At 42.0% G+C, this 26,002-nt stretch overlaps 1 protein-coding gene across 6 annotated transcripts in view; it reads right to left on the reverse strand.

The window, feature by feature from the left end:
• SYNE2 (spectrin repeat containing nuclear envelope protein 2) overlaps nucleotides 1–26,002 on the reverse strand; it is a 582,128-nt gene that overhangs the window by 118,949 nt on the left and 437,177 nt on the right. For all 6 annotated transcript variants that reach the window (XM_073609718.1, XM_073609721.1, XM_073609720.1 and 3 more), the window contains 7 exons: nucleotides 23,264–23,410; nucleotides 21,271–21,441; nucleotides 19,638–19,771; nucleotides 17,581–17,785; nucleotides 9,786–9,965; nucleotides 6,158–6,292; nucleotides 5,914–6,068 (listed from right to left, as the gene is read on the reverse strand). In XM_073609718.1, coding sequence (XP_073465819.1) covers nucleotides 5,914–6,068; nucleotides 6,158–6,292; nucleotides 9,786–9,965; nucleotides 17,581–17,785; nucleotides 19,638–19,771; nucleotides 21,271–21,441; nucleotides 23,264–23,410 — 1,127 coding nt within the window. The remainder of the gene's footprint in view (nucleotides 1–5,913; nucleotides 6,069–6,157; nucleotides 6,293–9,785; nucleotides 9,966–17,580; nucleotides 17,786–19,637; nucleotides 19,772–21,270; nucleotides 21,442–23,263; nucleotides 23,411–26,002) is intronic.

Consider the following 26,002-nt stretch of genomic DNA (forward strand, 5'->3'; position numbering starts at 1 on the left):
AAAAAGAAAACGCATTTAAAGTGTTTATTTTTTTTTTTTTTTTTACAGATGTGAACCCAGACTTTTAAAGGAGACATTCACACTGGTGAATAAACATGCACTGTGCATTCAGATCCGTAACACAAAATTCAAAAATCTGTGTCTGAGGACATGCATATGCACATACCATGCATTCTGGTATTAAAAAAATAAAAATCTCTCTCTCTCACACACATATTATATATATATTTGCATTTAACACATATCTAAAAGCAAGAACACTATATTGTCAAAAGTATTGGGACGCCTGCCTTCACACGCATGAACTTTAATGGCATCCCAGTCTTAATCCGTAGGGTGCAATATTGAGTTGGCCCAGCCTTTGCAGCTATAACAGCTTCAACTCTTCTGGGAAGGCTGCCCACAAGGTTTAGGAGTGTGTCTATGGGAATGTTTGACCATTCTTCCAGTAGCGCATTTGTGAGGTCAGGCACTGATGTGGACGAGAAGGCCTGGCTCGCAGTCTCTGCTCTAATTCATCCAAAAGCTGTTCTATGGGGTTGAGGTCAGGACTCTGTTCAGGCCAGTCAAGTTCCTCCACCACAAGCTCACTCATCCATGTCTTTATGGACCTTGCTTTGTGCACTGGTCCAAATCATTTGGTGGAGGGGGGGATTATGGTGTGGGGTTGTTTTTCAGGGGTTGGGCTTGGCCCCTTAGTTGCAGTGAAGGGAACTCTTAAGGCATCAGAATGCCAAGATATTTTGGACAATTTTATCCTCCCAGTTTTGTGTGAACAGTTTGGGGATGGCCCCTTCCTGTTCCAACATGACTGTGCAACAGTGCACAAAGCAAAGTCCATAAAAACATGGATGAGCGAGTGGAGGAACTTGACTGGCCTGCACAGAGTCCTGACCGCAACCCAATAGAACACCTTTGGGATGAATTACATCAATGACCACTCATCACCAGGTAAGTACAACAGGGACTGGAAGTAGTAGGGTGTAGTAGACAGCCCACTGTTGGCCGATTCTGGGTCACAAGTAACTGCACTCCCGTTTTCCAGATGGCAAGTATGACCAAAACAAGCTTTGGCCATACTTCTCTTTTAATAACCCCTCTTATCAAATAAGTGTAGGTGTTTGCAAAATATGATTCAGAATTCCATAACCATTGAAGACAGAATGATTCCCATGAAAACCTTGTTTGTAATTGACCCAAATAAGACAAAACCAGTCATTAAAGCTTTTACCAAATAATTAATTTCCTAGAAAAACAAAGTTTTAGTTGGATGTGAATCAAAATTTGCCAGATTGTTTTAGAGTGCAGATAATTTAGGGGATATAATAGATTCATATGTACTATAGATGAGATCAGAACAATGCTGAAGTTGTCTGGGCAATTATAGTGACTTACACAGCAATAGTTGTTTCAAAAACCCCATTTTCTCTTGATACGAACAAATGAGAAAAAAAAACGAATTATACTGTCAAAGCTTTAGAAAAATGTACTATCAAGTTTGAAAAGCAACTCCAGGAAACAAGGGACACCAATCAGCAAGCATTTACAGTGGAACTATGGGCAAATTAAAGAATTACATGTACATAAGTCTGGGACTTCTATTAATACAATCTTTTTTTTTCCCCCTCGTAACTGTTTTATTACCCTTTATTCGTACCCCAACATTTGATATTTTTCTACTTTCTTTAATAGGGTGAACTGTTCTTTCTGCACTGAAAAAGCACAGCAGAGCAGACACCGTGTGGACAGGGAAGACTTGGATGGAACATATAGTTTTAAATAGACTTTAAAGAAGACTTTTTAAAAGTATCAGATAAAAGCCAGAAAACTTTAAAGTAATTGTAAACGATCACCTTGTAAACAACCCATTCAGTTTAAAATAGAAATGAAAGGCAAAACATTTATGTATAGATATATATATATATAAATACCTTTTTTTCCCCTTTTTTAGAAGTGATCACATTCCCTCTGTTCTCAGCTGCAAAAGAGCTGGGGGTGAGGAGAAGCAGTAGCACACTGCAGTACCCAGTGAATGACTGTACAGCACAGGCGTGTGAAGACAAGTCTGATCATTGGAGAAGAGCAGGCTGAGTACACAGCAGAGCTAGAGTACTGAACACATGGTGTGCTCTCCTGCTTAGCGTGGTCAGTTTTAATAGGAAAACAGAGGGACTAGCAGGAACACCAGGGATTTCACATAAAGAAAGCAATACAAAGTGAACAGGATACTTTTTTATACAAGTACATGGAACTTGTATATGGTTTTGTATGTCTTTATCTTGTAAATTGTAAAAACTTTTTCTTTTTCAATAAAAATTATATAATTAAAAAAAAAAAAAAATAATAAGTACATGGAACAGCAGGCACATTTCAGGATTATGATGTGTAAGTGATAAGTGTTGGGTTAACAAACACTTTTAGTATTATAAAAACATGCTTACGGATTTTTTTTTTTTTCTTTAAACTTTTTTTTTTTCCCTGAAATGTAGGGAATTTGACCAAATCAAGAATGGTTGGTTCCCTGGCTCAGCCACAGCTACCCCTCTCTCTTCTCTGATGTCGCACCCTTCTCCTGTGGCTCCAGGTACAGCCTTGCAATGGCTGTTCTGGCTGGCCTGAGGTACATTGCAGAGGCCCATTTCTCCCCAGCCAAAAGAAAATCACACAAAAAAAGTAAAACACATCAGCGATGGCTGCTTCAGGGAGAAGGAGCGAGCAGTTTTTATTCCACTTTAAGCAGCTGATCACTGCTTTATTTACTGTAATCGCTGGTCATGTGACTGCAATCATCATGGTGATTGGCGCTATATCTTGCCGACTCCTGAGCCTGAAATACAATGAACATGCGCTGGATCACACAGTGCTGCGAAGGTGCTCAATGACATCACCAGCAACATGGCGTTGCCCAGGATCAATCACATGTCAAATTGGTGCAGTCAAAACCCAAGATTCTGGGATTACCGAGGAGAACTATAACAACATATTCCACTAACATAAAACATCTATAGTGACTTAAAGTGTTACCCCAACATTTCATATTCCTGATATGTGCCTGTTGTACCATGTACTTATGTTGAAAATGATCCTGTCCTGCGTGTGAAATACCTGGTGATCCTGCCAGTCCCCATGCTTTCCTATATCAAACTGACCACACTAGGCATGAAAGCACATTCACTCTGGTATGGTCAGTTTTCTGGCTGTGCTGGTAGAACAGCTTGCCTGTCCTCCAACTGCTAAGTTTGGGGATGGCCCCTTCCTGTTCCAACATGACTGCGCACCAGTGCACAAAGCAAGGTCCATAAAAACATGGATGAGTGAGTGGAGGAACTTTACTGGCCTGCACAGAGTCCTGACCTCAACCCAATAGAACACCTTTGGGATGAATTAGAGCAATGACCACTCATCACTAGGTAAGTACAACGGGGACTGGAAGGGTGGGCAGGGTGTAGTAGACAGCCACACCTCTCCAAGTCCCCAATGAAGACAAGAACAGAGATTATATGTTTACTTATAAAACTCACCTTTGGAAAAAAATACAGATATTATTATACAAGACTTATATAGTGTCAACAGGTTATGCAGCACTTTACAATATAAAAGGGGGACAGTACGTTAGAATACAGCTCAATACAGAAGGAATAGGAGGGCCCTGCTCATGAAGCTTACAATCTAAAGGGAGGGAGAGGTGGTACAAAAGGTAATAGCTGCGTGGGATGATCTGATGGAGGTGACTCGGGTAAGTTCTTGTGGAGGTGGGGTGGGCATTCCTGAATAAGTACATTTTCAAGGGCGGACAAGGTAGGAGCTGACCAGACATCTTGGGGTAGGGATTTCCAGAGGATGGGAGAGGCTCTGGAGAAGTCCTGGAGGTGAGCATGGGAGGATGTAACAAGGGAGCTAGAGAGCAGGAGGTCTTGGTAGGAGCAGAGAGGACGATTTGGGCGATATCTGCAGATGAGGTTGGTGATGTAGCTGGGGGTGATGTTGTGGATGGCCTTGTATGTTGCGGTTAGTATTTTGAATTTTATACGGTGGGGTAGGGGAAGCAAGTGAAGAGATTGGCAGAGAGGGGCAGCAGTCACGGATCAGTTAGTAAGGTGCATTAGTCTAGCAGCAGCATTCATAATAGACTAAATGGAGGGTAGCCTGTGTAAAAGTAGGCCAGTGAGGAGGGAGTTGCAGTAGTCAAGGTGGGAAAATAACCAAGGAGTGAATAAGTTGTTTTGTGGTGTCGTTAGGAAGGGGTGAATTCTGGAAATGTTGCGGAGGTTAAGGCGGCAAGATTTAGCCAGCAAATGGATGGGCAAAAGGGGCAGCTGCCCTGGGCCTTGTCATTGTTGTGGGGCCCAAAGCAGCTGCCTCATACTTGCCAACTATCCTGGTTTAAATCCCCTCGTCCCTTGAGGTTTTAGTCCCGTGCTGTGTCCCAATATCTCAATGTGAAGTGCTGTTACTAATGCTTCCCAGCTCTGCCCTTTTGTTGTGTACAGATGACTCACCTGCAGACCCTGTGTTTACAAGTAAATTACCGGCATTCATATGTAAATAGTGGCAGTATTCATACATAAATAGCGGTGGTATTAATATATATATCATGACCCCCTGAGGTCATATCCACAGTAATCTCTAGCAGCCAATCAACAAGCAGAAATCATGTGCTGTAACCTCTAGCAACCAGTCAGTGAGCAGTAATAATACACTGTAACCTCTGGCAACCAATCGCAAAGCTGCCTGATCTGATTCAGTAAACTGATTTTGAGTCTAGCTGCTATTTATTGTATGTCTCAGAGCAGGTGGAGAGCGAAACTGCATGGGGGGGCCCCAAGAAAAGTTTTGCCCAGGGTCCAATCAATATTAAAGATGGCCCTGAGTTTAGGAATACACCCAGCACTCTGGCGTGTGTGGAGGGACCAATGGCTGTGCGGTTAAATAAATGCACATAAAGTGTATTTGCAGAAAAAAACGTGCAAATAATTTTTTCTTTTAATGGAGCCTGCAAAGCATTGAAACTGCAATCAGTGTATTGTGCATGCAATGCCAGGCTCCCGTAGGCTCCTCCTCCAGTTCCCTATCTGTAGAGGTAGAGGCTTTCAGCTGCAGAGCTGGAGGAGGTGTCAATGGATTAAAAGTGTGGTGATCACTGTACTTGTATACCACTAAGAACTACAAGTTTCCCCTGCAAGGCAATGCCATAATGTGCTAGCATGCACCGCATACTAGACCATTATGAAATACTCATCTTAAAACAAAGTCCTCCAGTGGTGCGCTGTCACCGCTGACAGGGCTTCCATCTTCACCCGATCTTCCTTCCGGGTTCGCAGGCTCCGGTCGTCTGACTGACCAAGCCAGGCCATGTGCGCAGGAGTCTCGGCCGTGGCACTGAGCTCTGAAGGAACGACACGGGTATGCCGTTCCTTCAAGGCACATGTGTCGGTGAGGGCACCAGCTTCTACAGAAGTAAATATTTCCTAAACTGTGCACATAGACTTAGCAAGATTTACAGTACCTACAGGTAAGCCTTATTATAGGCTTACCTGTATGTAAAGATACACAGAACGACTTTACTACCACTTTAAAAGACACATTAAAAGGAGATAGGCTCTCTTTAGGTAACAAACCAATTAAATTGTAACACCAACTAATGCTTTCTAAGCAGTTACAGCAATCTTGTTTAAATTATGTAAACGAAAGCTGAATATTGTTAACAGCCCTGGCCTCTATCACTTTTGCTGGACAGCTTTGCTTAATAAACAAGGTGAAAAAAATAATGGATTTACTGGCAGAATCCAGATGTAATAAAACTAGGCCCACTTAAAAATCAAAACCTGCTGTGTTGTTATTGACAGACTATACCATATTGCCCATAATTCCACTTCAGCACTATCCAACAAACATGGATCACAGGGTACAGACCTGCAATCTTCGAGTGCCATTTCTCCTGTTTTCTCCCAGCTTCGGTTCAAGTTCTGCAGCAACATCAAACTGCGGTCATCGAGAGGGAGAGTAAAGGTTTCTTCATTCAAATGCTCAATGTCAGCCGACCGTTCTCTGAGCTCCAACAGATGCTTCTGTATAGAAAGGAAATGTCACTTATTTTTTATATTTAGGTAAGAATGACCTACACACATCAAATTAAAGCCAGATTTCTCAAGTATACCTTAATAGGTTCAGAACGTTCTTCCTTCTCCTTTTGTGAAAGACAAACACGGCCGACAAAATCAGCCGATGACTTGACGCAGGACTGCAGATTTTCTAGATCATCCTTGAAGGCCTCAACCTCCTTCTGAAGTTGCTAGAAAAAAATGTATTTAGAGAAAAAATTGTTAAATAAATACATTAATCTACAAAGACCTACCTAGGTCCTTGGTGTGTGTAGCAGGGACGTGCGGTGAGGTCAGTGGCTGGTGAGGCATTGGCTAGTATCAGAGCCAGATACACACAGGTTATACTGTATACACCATGAACGTTAGAGTGAGAGCAATAATTAGCTATTAGCTCTGTAGCTCTAAACAGGTAGTCTCTAAAAAATTTTAAAGTGTCGCCTATGGAGATTTTTAAGTACTGAAGTTTGGCGTCACTCCACAAGTGTGCGCAATTTTAAAGCATAATATGTTAGGTATCTACTTACTCGGTGTAACATCTTTCATAGTATACAATTTTTTTTTTTATTCATGAAACAGTTTCTTTCCAAAAAAAAATGCATTTGAAAAATTGCTGCGCAAATACCGTGTGACATAAAAAGCCAACGACCGCCATTTTATTCTACAGGGTGTCTGCTAAAACAATATATACGGTATATAATGTTTGGGGGTTATGAGTCATTTTCTAGCAAAAAAAGTATGATTTTTACATGTGGGAGAGAAGTGTCAGAATTGGCCTGGGTGGTGAGGGGTTAATTACCATAAGTAATATACAAATAATTATTATATATTATTTTTAAGGTAATTTACTATATTTTCAAAAACTGTACTCAAGCAGGTGGTTTAATGGACAAATTACTGAAGTTTGAAGCTATAACTTCAAACCAGTAATTTCACAGTAAATAGATAAATTATTATCTTATAACATATAGCATAATATATGATTTAGCTTGTACCTTTTCAGCCGCAGAAGATTCTCATTCTCCCTCCTAACTGTGTGAGAAAAACTTGGGATTATGGGTAAATCTTATACACATAAACCCATGTTTTTCCTTCTATTTAAGTACGCTGGGCTGGAAGGGAGTATTTGTCTTTCATGCCCCGTTCTATGACACTGAAGTGAGAGGCGTGCCTCCACTGCAGCATTTTTATTGGACAGCTTGGGCCAATGGTACTTTACCACTGGTCCAAGACTCCAAGCTATCCATTGAGCTCAGTGCCTCTGACAAGAAGTGAGAGGCACTGTGAGCTCATCCTCTCAGTCTGCTGCAAACAGAGTGTGCCAACTTGTATTTAAACTGGCTGCTCTGTATGTAGCTTCTGACAGGCTGTGCAAGGAGCCCCGTATCTCTGGAACCATAGGTCCTAGGAGCCCCACATTTTGACCAGTGGTGGGGTAGGACTTCAGGTCGCCAAGCTACGACCCTTGAAGTCCATCTTTTTTTTTTTTTTTTTCATGGCAGATGAGGCTCTGCCTTCCCCTGACTGCACGTGCCTGGCGTGTAGTCAGCATGAATTCTGACAACAAATGTCCGATGGAGCCTTCACACAGTCGGAATTTCCGACAACAAGCTCACATGGAACATTTGTTGTTGTTGCGTGTACGTGGCATTAGAGTAAAAATGGCAATATTAACTCAAATTATGCACTGGCGGAAAATGCACTGCTCTTCTCTTTATAAAAGAAATCTAGAACATTTCAGTTTTAACATCAGCTGCTTCGTGACTTTGCTACATCTTCTCTTCAACAGAACAGTAATTGTGCAGTCCACTTTCTTTGCTTGAAAAGAAATTTCCTTTTGTACGATGGAATATCGCTTACATGTAGACTGCTCAATTTACAATTTTAAAGCTCAGCACATTGTGTTAAATCATTTTTACTTACACATGAATGTTATGCTACTCTTTCAAACCAAAGCCATCAAAAAGTTAAAGTGCATGTAAAGCCCAAATGTTTTCTCATATTTGGATGAAGCAGGGAACAGAGAGAAACTCTGTCAAGTTTTCATTGCCATTTGTGTTCCCATTCTGGAGATTCACTCAATGTATTCATTGTGTTGACTGTTGTCAATGTGACTGAATATGGTGGGAAATCTAACATTTTAGTTGTCGCTGGAGCAAGGAAAGAGGAAAGATCTTGCAGTAGGGAGACTTGTTCTGGTAACAGCTGTCCAACTTCTTTGGAGACATTCTCCTAATTTCTGTTGTTTATGGAACTAGAAGCGAGGAAAAATCTCACCAATGGAGCAAAGGCAGCAAAAAAAGAAAAAGTTTTTTTTAATATATTCCCTACTCTAACCCAAAAAATCTTTGCATTTGAGTATTGAAAGAAAACCTTAAAGGCCCCTTTACACAAAGGTCCGATCTGGTCCACCTGCCAATTTTTCATTAAGACCTGATCAGACAGTCTAGTCACCCCTATGGTGGGTGTAAACAGACTTGTGCCCATTTACAATGCCCTACCTCCAATCTGATGAACTAAAAACAAAACAGAAGGGGATCCTTCTTTCTCCATCTAGGTGGCTTGGAAGGAAATCGATTGTAAACATACAGCAAAGTCCATTTACTCTCGCCCGCGAAAGAGCAGGCTCTGCCTGTGTGAAAGTGACCTTAGTGACAGGATTACCTAATCCAGTGATGTGAGCACATGCCAGGTTCCTCTAGGAACCTTCACATCAGGTCCTTCCTTGGCCTATGCAACCTTGGTACTTATAGGGCCCCAGTGGTCCAAAAAACCCTTCCCAAGTTAATGGGTTGGCGGGGGAGGTCTTGCCCTGCCCTTTCATACATCTTCACTAGGGATGAGCTCAGTTGTATTCGGATCCTAGTCCAAACCCACTTGAGCATTGTCCCCAGGAAGCCATCACTGTACCAGACTAATAACTAGCCAAAGTATTTCCTGCTCCAAAAGCACATTGTGCAACAAAAATTGAAAAGTGGAATCAAAATTTTAGGCAAACTTAGCAATGTGAGAGTCAAAATCTGTGCTGCCTGAAAATATATTCCACAAAACAGAAGGGGATCCTTCCTCCTCGTAGATCGCAGGGAAATCGGGTGTAAACGTACAGCAGAGTCTGTTTATTCTTGCTCGCAATAGAGCAGAGCAGGCCCCGCCCCCTGTGAACGAGAACTTTGTGACAGGATTACCTAATCCCGGGTCATGAGCACATACCAGGTTCCTTCACATCAGGTCCTTCCTTGGCCTACGCAACCTCTGTATTTACATGGCCCTAGTGGTCCAAAAAACCCTTCCCAAGTTAATGGGTTGGGGGGGTCTTGCCCCATGAGCTCAGTTGTATTCGGATACTAGTCCGAACCCACTTGAGCAAGTCCACCAGAAAGCCATCACTGTACAAGGCTAATCATAACTGGCCGAAGTATTTCCTTCTCCAAAACCACATCATGCCACAAAAATTGAAAAGTAGAATCAAAATTTTAGGCAAACTTAGCAATGAGAGTTAAAATCTGTGCTGCCTGAAAATATATTCTAGTTTCCATTTAACAATTCATTACTTCTTAAAACACTGAATTGATAACTGTAGAAGTACGTTTCCTCTCGAATACCATGCTACAGTATAAGCCATCAAGCCCCTTCATGCGTATACAGCAGCATATTTATACATCAGGAGGATTCCTTCTCAAATACCTTCAACTCTGCCGTCTTTGATGAGACACTTCTCTCCAAGTGATCGATCCTGTGCGAAGTGTTTTGTCTCTCCGAGTAGATCACATCGGCAGCTGCTGCATTTTGGCGAATCACTTTGTCTGCCAGTTCTGAAACTTGCAGGTTGTGAGCTCGGAGTGCCTGCAGACTTTGCTCCAACACCTACAAACACCAAAAATAACAGCCAAAATTAAAACAGTATTTCAGAATGTATATGCATCCCAGCAAATATATTATGGATACTCGTAATGCTTGTGGTCCTAGAATAGAGATGTGATGGATAGAGAGGGACATGGTTGCTGTCACTGGCTGGCCCTTTGCTGTACTTGTTAACATCGGCATAACCTGCCTTCTGAAACTGTTCCATGTAAACCACAAATCTGTTATCTGAGTCTATTTAAAATTCCTGAGGGGGGGGGTCTGTTTGTCCCCCAAAATATGTTGTATTCTTTCAACTATGAAACAATTTTTATATAAAAAATTTGGACTCATGGGCAATTGTTTGGTGCTCCTATTGGATTGAAAATGGATTACGTACAGGGCAGCAGACATTACAGGATGGTCATATATTCAGAAAACAGCCACCCATTCTCTGGCCCTCTTGTCTCAAGCTGCAATATGAAAATGTTGTTTGCCCGTTCCTTCCAAGAAAGGTCAACCATAGGGTCTCTGCCTGACTTATACACACAAGCTCTTTAGAAAACCAGGTGATTGTCATCTCATGCCTATAGGAAATTTTATGCCCAACTTCAGTCAAACTTTTTTTTTTTTTGTTTTGGATAAAGGTAGCAAGGAGTTAAAAGCTCTGCCAAGTTTTTTTTTTTTTTTTGCTGTTGGTTACTTCACTGGATAGGTTTCACCTTAATTCCTGCTTTGAGGACACTATTTCCCAATCCCCAACAGCAAACATAAAAAAAAAAAATCCTACAGTTTAAATTTAAAGTCATTATTTAAAGTGAAACTTAAATCTAGATTTACTCTATGAACATTAAAACAGTGATATGTTTGCATTATAGCATCGCGTTTGACTTTTGTTCATGCTTCGGTTGTTCAGCAATCAGCACTGGAAACTGCTAGCCATTTACCAGAAGCACCATGAAATTTATGGGGTCCCTCAGCCCCGTCAGTAGCGGGGTCCCTCAGCCCCATCAGTAGTGGGGTCCCTCAGCCCCGTCAGTAGCGATGTCCCTCAGCCCCCACAGTAGCGATGTTCCTCAGCCCCCACAGTCTAGCTAATTGTGGCTACAGAACACCTCCTCCCCTTTATTGACGCTGAGGAGAGGGGACAGTGTTCTGTTTTTCTAACTTACTCCCTGTCATAGAGTGACAACGGTTCTCCTCTATAGAGTATAATGGGTGAGCGTTGTCAGCCTAGGACAGGAAGTGTGTTATGGACAGGATTCACCATGTAAAAATAAAGGAAAAAAAAGCCTGAAAAAAAGAGCACTAATGCAGCCAACAAATCTAAGGATAGGTAATAAATACTACATCATATTTCGTTTTTGACTTTAGCTACGCTTAAAAAACATTTTCATGACTTCAGATAGACAAGTTAATATTTTTTTTCTGTAACATTTGTCTATGGTTTTTCTATAAACTAAAGTACTACCAAGTAAACAGAAGAAGATATATTGCTTCAATTGCAAATAAGAGTATCATTCTTTTTCATAATGCTTGACATTTGAAAATGGCGATTATGAACACTAAGCAAGCCCAGCGATTTACATAGCACGTGAGTCTGTCATTTCAAGTCAGATTAATTTCTGATATGGGAATGCGAAGTTGTGTGACATCTGGGTATTACAGCTGTGAGTTAATTTCTGTGGCCAGCAGAGACAGCCACAAACGGCACGGCAGAGATTAGAAATGATGATTGAGGCTTTCAGGAAAACGAATGTCTGAGACTGGGTTGACCTGGTCTAGATGCGCCAGCTGCCAAGCCTTGAGATTAGAGAGCAAACACAGGACTAGTCTAGAGCCAGAAAACAGTATACAGATCACGGGCAAAAGGGACCAGATATTTTATTATACTGATTATTTTATATTTTTATTGAACTCTTTTCTGCCATATCTGAAAAAAAAAAAATAGCACAAACACGTGTGTATGCTTTCATTTTTTTTTTTTGGTTTTCAGACTACTTAAATTCACCTAATAAGGCAGATTACAGACACAACTTTTTAGGTACTCGGGGTCCCAGAGAATATTATACTATTTGGGCTGACATCACAGAATTAAAGCTGGACACCAAACAAACAGCTATATACACATATAGGAAGATTTCTGCATATGGATTTTTATTTCTGTCCAGCCAGTCCTGAGATTCAGCCCAGGTTCACATTGCTGGGGGTTAGAAATCATGCGAGTTCAGCTGAACTCGCACAATTTTAACCTGGCAATGCAGTCCAACTTCGGGGGTGATTTGACAGACATCTATGCGGGTTCCTGTACAGATGTCTATACAAATCACCCCCCGAAGTCGCCAAAAGTAGTACAGGAACTAGTTTTGGGAATCGGTGCAACGCTGCACTGATTCGGACGGTGCCATTGCCGGCAAATTGCATGCCAAATCGGACCAATGTGAACCTGGGCTTAGACAGCTCTGCCACACTCTGCTCTGTTTGGTAGGACAGGATACTGGATTTTGCTCTGCTGCAGTTAACTTTGAGTCCCATTCTGTACCAACTCCACCCCCTGTCTTTATAGCGTGTACGCAGATGTGCTGAAGGACTCTACCAGGACCCATCTGAACATGCGCAGGTGATTTCCCATGCTTGTGCAAAGACGGTGAAGTCTTCTGACTTCCCTAAAAGGCATCTTTGTGCATGCACACAAAACCCTGCACAGATATGCTGCAGGGCTTACTCGGACCTGAAGCCCTGTGGCACATATGCACATGTGCAGGGGGGTGGGGGGAAAGAACATAATGTCTGCTGTATAGAACATTACAAGAGGCTGGTCCTAGGTAAAATTCAGGTACTCACATTCAAAAAATTAATACAGAGCAGAAATAATGTGAGTCTTTTATATTTACCACTAGTTCAGCTTTGAGCACCTGCAATTTAAGGAATGATTTCTAAATGATTTTGGGACAAATTATCTTTTGAGCAACCATTTATGAAACTGATGGAATTTTCCACTCTATATTATTCAGTGCCGTAACTTTTTTTGAATAGTGTTGGGCAATGATCAATATTAGCTGGATTTGATTGGAATGAGTTCCTTCCACTGAAAGAGATCATGCAATAAATGACAAAAAAACTCAAGCATTTTATAATCTGTTCAGCGTATACACATACAACAGATGCTAAATACTAAATTGTATGTCTGGGTCAAAATAACAGGCAAAAGGCTTTTTTTTATTACTTTTTTTTGCAGCTGTCACATTTTCATGGCTTACTTGCTATTTTGAAATACAATCAACACCTTTTCCCTCTCATTTATTTTGTTGGGCTTTTTTTTTAGTGTACAGTATGTCTAGGCAAAATAATAAAATAAACAAATCCAGTACAGCGCTACAAGTATGTTACCATTAAAACATGTAGCAAGTACAGAAAAATATCTGTTGATCCTGCCAGAAACCCAGTGATTTTTTTAAAATTAATGCAGTGAGCGGACAATGCTGGCTGTGTTGCACTGAAATCCCCAACAGTATTGTCACCCCCGCCCAAGTTAGCCTCTGCACAAGTACAGAATACCCTGTCTCCCTTTAGTCCAGAAAGGGAGGTAACAGCCAAGCCAAGGCAGTTCTGTCAGCTCAGTACAGAAGTTAGAAGCTCTCTGGATTTCTGGCAGGATCAATATTGTTTTTATTTTTTCAGTATTTGCATTTTTTAGAAAAAACAGAACATGAGAATATGTACAGGTATTGCAGAGAAAGATATACTGAGTTTTTTTCCCCCAGATATACACTATAAACATATTTGATGTGACAAAACAGAAGCACTAAAAATGAAGAGGAAAAGGTTAAGCTTGTATTACAAGTACAAAAAAACCCCTTGAAAATATGACAACCACAAAAATAGAACTCCTAAGAAATCCAGTAAGGAACCTGTATGGCTAGAGTATTTATCTGCCTCCAATACTTGTTTTGGGATCTGAATTCATTCTTTAGCAGAAGAAAATATTCCAATACAGTCTTGGCCAGCATGTCCTCCAAAAGTCTAGAATACATTGTAAAGAGACACTGATCATTTAATACATTGTCAAATTTACACAGCTGCTGGGAATTTATTTTTAAACTGGATCTGAACCCAAGAAGTGAATATTTGCCATCTCACAGGGAACATCTATAAATATATTAATCATGGCTAAGTGCTATTCTGAGTAACCTTTAGCCAAAAAAACCTGAAAAACAGCAGTGAGCTTCCTGAGCATTGACCCTATAGCCTCGTACACACGATCGGCTTTTCCGCAGGCAAAACCTCAGACTTTTGTCCGAAGGGCGCTGGCCCCAAACTTGTCTTGCATACAAACGGCACACAATTGTCAGCCAACAAACCCGAATGTAGTGATGTACTAGACGTACTACGAGCTGATAAAGAGGAAGTTCAATTGTCAGGCGCCACCCTTTGGGCTCCTTCTGCTAATTTTGTGTTAGCAGAAGTTTGGCGAGTGTTGATTCGCGCTTTTCAGTTTGTTTCTGAATGGCCGTTTGGCAACCAGACATGTTGCAGGATCGGAGGAGATAACGTGTTATTTATTATTGGCCTTGGAGTTAGACCCCTTTCACACTGAGGGCATTTTGCAGGCGCTATAGAGTTAAAAATAGTGCCTGCAATCTGCCCTCAAACAGCTGCAGCATTGTCTCCAGTGTGAAAGCCCGAGGGCTTTCACACCAGAGCGCTGCGCTGGCAGGACAGGAAAAAAAGTCCTGCCAGCAGCTTCTTTGGAGCGGTGAAGGAGCGGGGTGTTTACCGCTCCTCCACGGCTGCTCCCCATTCAAATCAATGGGGCAGCGCTGGGATACCGCCGGCAAAACGCCGCTATTGCGGCGCATTGTGGGCGGTTTTAACCCTTTCTCGGCCGCTAGCGGGGGTAAAAGCGCCCCGCAAGCGGTCGAAATGCGCCGCTAATCCGACGGTAAAACGCCGCTAAAAATAGCGGCGTTTTACCACTGACGCTGCGGGCGGCCCGGTGTGAAAGGGCTCTTATTGCTTTGACCCAAATCCAGTCCAGGCACAGGAGGTGGAGGATTTCTAGGACCAAAAATTGGATGCTTTATTAATCGTGACCAATTATGTCATATGCCATTGCTGCGGGAGCTCCAGGAGAATAATCCAGATGGTTTTCGGAATTATTTCCGGATGACGGACCCCTGCTTTCACCAACTCTTGGCATGGTTGACCCCCTATTTTAAGAAGCAGGACACAGGCATGAGGCTTTTATTTTTTGGTTGAATGATGATTTGATTTGGTATATTTTCTATATTTTTGGATGCATAGAATGCACTTTTTGGTTAAGTTCTATTGGCAGATAGCATGTCTAATTTTATTTGTTTTCTTTTTTTAATGCACAATAAAAAAATTGTGGAGAATAATACTTGGCTGTGTGTTTTACTTCAAATGCCAGTTTGGGAGTAGGCAGTTACATTTAAAGAAAATACAAAGTAAAATTGACAAGGGACACCAAAATAGTTGTATCTTTGATCTTAAAAACCATGGGATAATGGTGTTGTGGTAACTTGCCCAAAAAAAAAAAAAAAAAAAAAAAAGCAAGCATAATAATATTATTCTTGATATCACTAAATAAAAGCCTTTTAAAATACGTTTGGCAGAACTCCATTAGTGTCACCAGCAAAGCTTCATTATTATCCATTAAAGAAGAAGAGAATGTGCGCTGCATTTCGAGCTTCTGGCTCGTCCTTGCTTCCGAGCATGTGTGTTTGTACTTTGGACTTTTGTCTGACGGACTTGTGTTTACAGGCTCGGAAAATCTGACAACAGACTGTTGTCTGCGGAAAATTTATAAACCTGCCATCCAACATTTGTCAATGGAAAGTTGGCCAACAATTGTCTGATGGAGCGTACAAACGGTCAGATTTTCTGTCAACAGCCTGTCACCACACAATTCCCATTGGAAAATACGATCGTGTGTATGAGACTTAAGGCTTGATTCTCATCTATGCATGCTGCTTTTGAGCGTTTATGCAGTGCTTTTTGCAGTGCTCGCTGCGTTTTTGGACACGTGTTTTTTACCACAATTTTGACGCGATTTGCATTTTTTTTTTACACAGTATATAGCTGGTTGCCAAGGAGGGGGCCAGGTAGCTGGCCACCGCATCCTTAGCAACCGATGAGACATCGGCTGTCAGCGGGTTTCCCCGCTGAATGTAAAAACAAAAACAAAAAAAAGAATTGCCGGTTAAAAAAAATTGTGAAATAAAACAGTGTGGGTCCAGGCCCTTGTGTGCAGTATGGATTCGGAGGGGACCCCACCACGCCAATTTTTTTTAAATGGTGTGGGGTCCCCCCAAAATCAATACCAGACCCTTATCTGAGCATGCAGCCTGGCAGGTCAGGAAAGGGAGGGGACAAGCGAGTGCCCACCCCCCCCAATACCAGGCTACATGCCCTCAACATAGGGGGTGGGTGCTTTGGGGTGGGGGGTCTGCCCCCCCACTCCAAAGCCCCTTGCCCCCTTGTTGATGGGGACAAGTGCCTCTTCCCGACAACCCTTGCCGGTGGTTGTCGGGGTCTGCGGGGGGGCTTTTCAGAATCTGGAAGCCCCCTTTAACAAGGGAGCCCCCGGAACCCAGACTCCCCCCTATGTGAATGAGTTTCGGGTACATTATACCCCTACCCATTCACCAGAAAAAAAAAGTAGTGTAGTGTTAAAAAATACAGTAGACAGTTTTTGACAAGTCTTTTATTAAAAATATCTTCTTCTTCCCCGCTTCTCCCTTCGGACTTCCTCCATTTACTCCCGCATCTTCCTCCTCCGGCAAAAAAACCCCCCCAAAAAAGCTACACAAAAATCGCTGCAAAATCGCGTAAAAATCACGGTAAAAACACGGTAAAAACACGGTAAAAACACGGTAAAAACACGGTAAAAACACGGTAAAAACACGCTACCGTACTTGTGTTTTTGATGCGGGTCCATTGAAATCTATTACATGCAAAATGCTGCATTTTGCGGGGAAAAAAAGTCCCTGACCCTTTCCAAAGATGCAGAGGCAAAAAAATGCATTGTTGCAGTGAACATGTTCCATAGGAACCCATGTTAAAAAAATTTCCCTGCATTTCCGCAAAATGCATCAAAAAACACATTAGTGTGAATAGAGCCTAATAGCTGTATATCTGCAGGGTGAGAATCTAAGACCCCATACACACTATTAGATTTTCTGCAGATTTTTGCACTGTGCTACTCCTTGCTGGAGAGAAAGCTGTGCCGGACTGTCATGAATATATGTCATAAGTTAACAGATCCACCGGTCAATGGATCTGAATTTATATTACCTTATTATATCACCAGTCAATGGTGGAGGAACCTTGACAAGAGCAAGCAAACCTGGCTTGTACCAAAGTGGCCACCTCTACAAAGTGCAGAATGAGTCACATTAAAGCAATCATGGGAGGAAGATTAGCTACAGAGGTACAGGTGGTAACCCTTTTAAACACAACTTCCATAGTTTAGGACCTCATATATCTCTTCACTCTAGAGAATTCCAAAGGTTATACTAAAGCAATCATGTTCCCATTATGCAATATTAAATAAGTATTTTGGAGTTTTGTCCTGAATGGAGTTTGTCCTTTAATATTAGGCTGCAAACCTTATTACCTGTAGATCCTGGATTCTTTGTTGTAGGGTGTCAGCTTGTTTGTCTTCCGAGAGTTTAGCATAGAGGAGCTGCTGACACTTTCCTTCCAGTTGCTCCATGTCCAGGGTGTGATTCTGGTAAGAGTCACTGTAGGCTTCCCACAGCTGCAGTAGAAGTCTAGCTGACTGTAGATGACTAGAAAGTTTCTCATTCACTGGAGTCCACCTGTCATTGCAGTTTAAAAAAAAAAAAAAACACAATTTGTAACAACTAAACTGAAAACTGAATTTGTAGCAAACGCAATATTAAAGTATAACTAAAGGCAAAACTTTTTTTTTTAGTTTTGGATAGAGTGGAGAGGGGTTAGAACATCTGTCAGTTTTTATTGCTGTCTGTACTCCCATTAAGGAGATTCACCTCTTGATTTGTCCTGTTTACCATTATAATTGAAAGTGAAGTGAAAGTAATGAAAATCCCAAATTTTGGGTTGTCCTCATAAAAGTAATAGAGGAAATTTTCCAATGGGGACACTAGTACTGGTGACCTGGGGGTCACCATAGGATTCCCTTAATTTTCAGGGATTTCCTTTCACTTGCTGTTTGGCTATAGGACAGGATGTGAAAGGAAATCTTCGAAATGGGGCACAGATGGCGAATAAAAAAATCTGACAGGGGTTATAGCCCTCCCTTGCTCTTTCCAAAATGTAAAAAGTTTTGCTTATAGTTCTACTTTAGCTTGTGATGCTACCTTATAATGAATCAGGGTAACACAGAAGTTAATCTTTTTAGTTAGTTCTAGGTACTTAGTTGCACTAATCTTCACTTTACAGTTACCAGACACAGATTAACACAGTGTGTGTAGCTTTATAGGTCAGTCCACCCAGAAGCAGTATTTTAGCTATAGGTCGAGCACGGTAGCCTGAGTCTTTCTATAGGTCTTGAATATTCCAACTGTGACATCAATTTCATTTTTTTTTGTCCATATGGGAGCTTTGGCTGTTCTCATTTACCCTTCTATGTTGTAGAAATTCCTGTTGCAATATTCAAAATATAAAATGAATACAAAAATCTAAATTAGAGATTGGCAATCCATAATATTAGCCACAGCAGGTGTACAGACCCAGGAACTCTGTGCCAAGAACTGACCAATAGAGTTCCTGGGAGGTATATCAAATGGTCAGAGAGGGTTCACATGCCAGCATCTACAATACCATCAACAGCTACAATGTCTCCTGAAAATAAGTAGAAGGTCCAGTAAGGTGCAACAAAAGTCCTTTGGGTAGTTGAAGAAACCAGGTTCTCCACAAAAGTAACCAAGTTACTTGCTTTCCACCTGAGCTAACCAGTACATAACCTGTATGATAAGTGAAGTATATATACACTGGAAGGCAATAGGGAGTGCTCAGATCCACACAGGAGGAACAAACCTCAATGACAAAGCAAAAGACCGATCAAATCTGATCTGCCAACCCGGGCTCCCGGGATTTCAGATATTAATCTAATATATAAAGTTATAAAATCGTTTAGGACTGGTCTGGGAACCTAACTAGAGAAGCATGAATATATAGCCAGCTCCCATGTTTTAGGAATACTGGAGACCTCACAGATGACAGATTATCAGTTTGTCCTTCAGATGCTGTAAATTGGCTCCAAAGTAGTATATACTTGCGATACTGTTTTATACAACTGACTGTATGTATTCAGAGGTTTTTATTAGGCATCTGACTATATGTATCCAAATGTTTATATTATGCAACTGATTGTATGTATCCAGATGCTTGTACCTGACCTTGTTCTTGGAATAAATAAAATAATTGTTAAAAAAAAAAAAAAAAATATGATCTGCCAGTTGAGGTCCTCTGCTCTGGAATGGACTTGACAGCTTGGTTTCTAGTTTACAATACTAATTTGGAAAGCTCCTAGTACAGGTAGTTGGTCAGCCCATTTCTTTAGCACCACCAGCAGCCAAGGTAGCAAGAAACAAGGACCCATGTTTATGTGGTCCAGGTAGAACTTTCTATGGCACTTGGTAAACTCAAATTTTCACAAAAAAAAAAACAACAAAAAAAAACACTAACCTGCTTTCAGCTTCTTTACAATCCTGTCCCAGAATGGCAATGGCTGAAGGGCTGCAGAGACCTTCCATGCTTTTAAGAGCAGCTCTTATTTTGGACCAGTTATCCTCATGTTGTTCAGCCTCCTCCTGAGTGGACTAAGGGACAGAGAATACATTCTAAATAATGGGCTAACCCTTTAAAACACTACATTTTTCACACATACATATTTCAATATAAAATATTGCCTATGCCTGAGGATTACTCACCTGATGTTATGGCTTTATCCAAATTATTAATCACATTTTGCTTTGGAGGTATTCATCAGCAGTGCAATAAACAATGTGGATGTGCAAAGCATTGTAAAACACATCAAATATATCCTATTTCAAATAAGACCTGGAAACCAACTCTGACTGCACTTGCGTAAAGATTTTCAGTGCCACAGAAAGCTTCATAAACTTGTCTGACTGGCTGTCAAGCATACAGGTTTAGCTGGCCATACATGGATCAAAATTCAGACAGTACAGCAGGGACTGGCCAAACTTTGATCCATCTATGGCCAGTCTCACATGACAGAAGTTGATCTGGCGATCAACTTCTGTCAAATGGGACTGTTGGAAAATGTTTATTTGCACAGTGGCTGCAGCGCTGATCAATGTATTCTGACAGCAGATGAGTCCCCATTGGGAGCATTCCTCCACCAAACTCACTTGTGTGGATGGGGAAATCCATTTACTTTTGTTCAATCAGCCCACTGGCCTATCAAAAAAAGGTGAATCATCTATGGACAGCCTAAAGCCCGGTACACACTTTGTTTTTTCTTTTTGTTCAACCCAGAGGGCTGAATGAAAAAAAAAAATGAAGAGCTCGGGGCAAGCCGCTTTACTAACTATGCAAGGTTAGTGCATGGGGACGGCCCTCCCGCCAGAACACACCAGCCAGCCCTCTCAGCTTTTGGCTGAGAGCGTTGATCGGATGCCAGTTGGCAGACCTTTTTTGGTCATACCCCTTCAACTGAAACCGGCTGAATGGCCAGCTTCTGTCGGACCGGCTGCCATACACATGTCAGACAGTTTCTATTGAGCCGGCCGATGCCGCCCGACATTCGGCCCAGATGTACTAGGCTCAACTGTAGAAGTGACATGAAGAAGGAACAAAAACTGCTTATCAGAGGGAAAAATAGCAATCAGGATGACATTTCAATTCAGTCTGATCAATAGTTTCTTCTGCTTATTGTCAGACAGGAGAATCTCACCCAATCCAGCTGAAAATTAGAGGATCTGGAAATATCTATGAATCATCCCATAGGTGCCCCTACGGCACCTTACCATTCATCTTCCTTAATAAGCCTGATATTTTTACAATGCATGGACTGGCCCATAAACAGTAACCTACAGGGCACACTAGGAAATACTGTATATTGATGTATTTTGATTAGTGAACCACACTATAATGAACTCATGGCTTACTGTTAATTATGCTAGATATACAAATATCCCAGGCATGGAAGATTCCCTTAATTTGCGGTGTTTTCACGACCAGTAATATGGAGCCCCTTCAATGAGAAAATTAGTGTCTGACATACTGTTGTCAGCTGACAGGATTCCTTGGACCACAAAGTGACCAAGTATTTATGATGTACAAGGGATGGTACCTGCAGTATGGTCAGGTTTTGCTTTAGACAGTTCAATGATGATATGGGTCTTTTGGCTTGGCAATCGACATACAATAATTTGACCAACATTTTCTTCACACATTCAAAATTTTCATTGTAGGTCTTCCAATGTCTCAACAACGAGTGTATAGAGGACTTCAGATCGGCAACCTGCAAATCACAACACGAACAATTACACAGATTTACACAGCTACAAAATGTAAAAAGAAAAAAGGTAAGTGGTTAAGGCCGGCCATACACGGAGCTCAAATTCCCCATCAGCACAGACAGTGTTGATGCGGGATTCCCTCCTGCAAGGCCATGGTCTTCTACCAGCAGGGTAAGCCGTCCCCGCTGGGAAAAGACAGTGATCACTAGCAGCTATAGAAGTCCCTAGGGATAATTGCATGAGAACCTGGCAGGCTGGTTGTACCCAAGTTGATCGATCAACTTGTTACATTCAGCCTAACCATTAACGGTTCGAAACTCTGCCTGTTCCTGCTGAGCCGGGCGAGAGTCGGACTGTGTATGGGAGAGCCTTGATTGTAATTTCATGGCTATTCAGCATTAGTCTTTAGCTGGGTTTAGCAAATCAGTTGTGATAATTTGCTCTGTGTTTGTGACCCTATGCATGTAAATCTGGCAAGATTACTGCAATTTCTTTACATAATTTTAAAATGGATCAGGCAGTTCCTTTGACCTCATGATTCTCATTTGCTCTGACATGCACTGTGAGCTGTAAGGTCTTATATAGACAGGTGTGTGGCTTTCCTAATCAAGTCCAATCAGTATAATCAAACACAGCTGGACTCAAATGAAGGTGTAGAACCATCTCAAGGATGATCAGAAGAAATGGACAGCACCTGAGTTAAATATGAATGTCACAGCAAAGGGTCTGAATACTTAGTACCATGTGATATTTCAGTTTTTCTTTTTTAATAACTCTGCAAAAATGTCAACAATTCCGTGTTTTTCTGTCAATATGGGGTGCTGTGTGTACATTAATGAGGAAAAAAATGAACTTAAATGATTTTAGCAAATGGCTGCACTATAGCAAAGAGTGAAAAATTTAAGGGGGTCTGAATACTTTCCGTCCCCACTGTATATGAGGGCTAAACAATAAAAACCATGATCAGTACATCTCTTGAATATACAGCATTTTCGGCCCATGTTTAATAATGCCATAAATACACACACAAAAAAAATCTGCTGATTTGCCATAAATCCAGTGAGCTCCTAGTAGGGATGACAACATAGTGAAATGTTATATAAATACATAGATTTCTATTCCAGCAAAAAGACGCTGCCCTGATTTCACACAGCCTTCCCACATACAGAAAGGACTGTTGGGAGATGTGGCTCTGAGTGGCATGCACCATGTGAAAATGACCCCCCAGCAGATGCCCCTGCAATAACTTTACAAAATATCCAATGATTGAACTGATAATTTCCTGTGCTGTGATCAGTTATATTGTTCTTAGTCAGCTCAGAGGACTACAGAACCATGCCCCTCTGTGTTATGGACATTAGGAGTAGGGTGGGGTTCTGTGGCCCTATCCTATTTCTACTGTCCTGGTCCAGAAGCGTGAGTGAGTATTGTTACCCTAGGACAGGAAGTTTGTTACTGGCAGAATCCCCAGGTCAAAATAAAGGAAAATACTTGAAAAAAATGGTAAGCTTGGCTTTATTACATTTGGATTTAGATATGCTTTAATGGGCAAGAAAGGGCAAATCGGAGGATAACCTGATTTATGGTTTAAGTGCAACTTTCAAGTACATTTGTTATTAAAAGGTTGTACTAGCATGCATGTCCTCCATTTAATTTTATGATAGCTAGGTGATGCACAGGACATCTCACTATTCCCATTAAGTTTTCTGAAAGGTGAGTTAGACATGAATAAGACAGTACTAATGACATAATAATTCACTATGTTTGAGCTGTTCTGCTGGGCACATAGCTCCCTTCTACCAAGTCTGATAAGGAGATACAGACCTGACCGGCAAAAGCATTTCTCTTCTTCATCAGGTTTTCTGATGTCAATAAACCTTGCTGGAATACATTGTGATCCCCTGCTGGTGGTTCGCTCCTCTCCAATTCCTCCAGCACATTGGACTTGGCCTTGATTTGTTCTTCCAGCTCCTGCAGACCAAGTGAATATTTTAAAGTGACAATATTATATTATGCACAATACACAATAGTTGCTCTATTATTGTAAAAATCCATCTTTACCAATATATTTATTGTACCACTACCACCAGGCAATATCACACTGTGTGATTGTTTAGTTCACCCCCTCAATTTATGGAGTTACCAGTAGTAGAAAAAATATCCTGTAAACAATAGGTAAAAGATTTTACAGTGTTTCTGCCAAATCCTGATTTTCTCTCATATGTTACAGCACATCAGCGATCTCTGTATTTAGTTATATCATGCACAAGTTTGCTGTTAGTAGCTTACATTCAAATGATTATATGAGCATCAATATTCACTCCAATAGGCAGGGCTTGAAATATTAGATAATCTCTTTCCATTCTATTCCAATAACTTCTTTTAAGTATCATACAAATGGTTACAGTTTAACCACTTGCCTACCGGGCACTTACCCCCCCCCTTCCTGCCCAAGCCATTTTTCAGCTTTCAGTGCTGTCGCACTTTGAATGGCAATTGCGCGGTCATGCTACACTGTACCCAAACAATTTTTTAAATCATTTTCTTCACACAAAAAGAGCTTTCTTTTGGTGGTATTTAATCACTGCTGGGTTTTTTAATTTTTTTACAAAAAAAAAAAAAAAAAAAAAAAAAAAGAAAAATGTAGAAACAAAAAGTTTACGTTTTTTTCTGCCAGTAAATTTTGTAACGAAGTAATTTTTCGCCTTCACTAATGTGCGCTGATGAGGCGGCACTGATGGGCACTGATAGGCTGAACTGGTGGGCATTGATGAGGTGGCACTTATGGGCACTGATTAGGTGGCACTAATGAGGAGGCACTAATATGCCGCACTTATGGGCACTGATAGGTGGCACTGATGGGCACTGTTAGGTGGCGCTGGTGGGCACTGATAGGCGGCACTGGTGGGCAATGGTGGGCACTGATTTGTGACACTATATTGCAATCAGGGCACTAATGATCAGTGCCCTGATTACATTCCTAGCTGTCCCCTGTGAGGAGATGCCGCTGATTGGCTCTCCTCGCCACACACTCTGTCAGTGTGAGGGGAGGAGCGCGGATTACCGGCACTTCCTTGTTTGGATGTGACCGGCTGTGATTGGACACAGCCGATCACATGGATAAAGACCTGTAGCTCTTTATAGAGGGTCGCGCCTTGTCCTAGCAACACAGGGCAGCCGGCACGCGAGAGCGGCCGTTCTGGGACTCCGTCATATGACGGCGTCACAGAACGAGAGCCGCACCTCCCTGCCGTCATTTGATGGTGGGTGGGTGGCAAGCAGTTAAATAAGAGGCTTTTACTTCAGTTACTCAATGGAAAATGACATAATGGTTGGCTAAAAACTTTGCACTGTATAGTCTAGAGCAGTGGTCTCAACTGTGGCCCTTTGCTTCCCTTTTTCCGGCCCTTGGGGCACTGTTCTTTACAATGATGCAAGCTTTATTCCTCCTACTTACATCAACGATGAGGTACCAATTCCTTCTACTGACACCAACAGTGGGGCATATTACCTCCAACTGACACCAACAGTGGGGCATATTAACTCCAACTGACACCAACAGTGGGGCATATTACCTCCAACTGACACCAACAATGGGGGCCTATTCCTCCCACTGACGCCAACAATGAAGCACTATTTCTCCTCCTACTGGCCACAGGAGCTATGTATTTTCTTTATTTCCACTCCCAATGACCTTGGGGCCTTTCCCACTCCCACTGACCCTGGAGTCTTTTCTACTCCCACTGACCCTGGAGTCTTTTCTACTCCCACTGACCCTGGAGTCTTTTCTACTCCCACTGACCCTGGAGTCTTTTCTACTCCCACTGACCCTGGAGTCTTTTCTACTCCCACTGACCCTGGAGTCTTTTCTACTCCCACTGACCCTGGAGTCTTTTCTACTCCCACTGACCCTGGAGTCTTTTCTACTCCCACTGACCCTGGAGTCTTTTCTACTCCCACTGACCCTGGAGTCTTTTCTACTCCCACTGACCCTGGAGTCTTTTCTACTCCCACTGACCCTGGAGTCTTTTCTACTCCCACTGACCCTGGAGTCTTTTCTACTCCCACTGACCCTGGAGTCTTTTCTACTCCCACTGACCCTGGAGTCTTTTCTACTCCCACTGACCCTGGAGTCTTTTCTACTCCCACTGACCCTGGAGCCTTTTCTACTCCCACTGACCCTGGAGCCTTTTCTACTCCCACTGACCCTGGAGCCTTTTCTACTCCCACTGACCCTGGAGCCTTTTCTACTCCCACTGACCCTGGAGCCTTTTCTACTCCCACTGACCCTGGAGCCTTTTCTACTCCCACTGACCCTGGAGCCTTTTCTACTCCCACTGACCCTGGAGCCTTTTCTACTCCCACTGACCCTGGAGCCTTTTCTACTCCCACTGACCCTGGAGCCTTTTCTACTCCCACTGACCCTGGAGCCTTTTCTACTCCCACTGACCCTGGAGCCTTTTCCGCTCCCACTGACCCTGGAGTCTTTTCCGCTCCCACTGACCCTGGAGTCTTTTCCGCTCCCACTGACCCTGGAGTCTTTTCCGCTCCCACTGACCCTGG

Source organism: Aquarana catesbeiana, linkage group LG13, assembly GCF_042186555.1.
Source record: "Aquarana catesbeiana isolate 2022-GZ linkage group LG13, ASM4218655v1, whole genome shotgun sequence".
Taxonomy (NCBI): domain Eukaryota; kingdom Metazoa; phylum Chordata; class Amphibia; order Anura; family Ranidae; genus Aquarana; species Aquarana catesbeiana.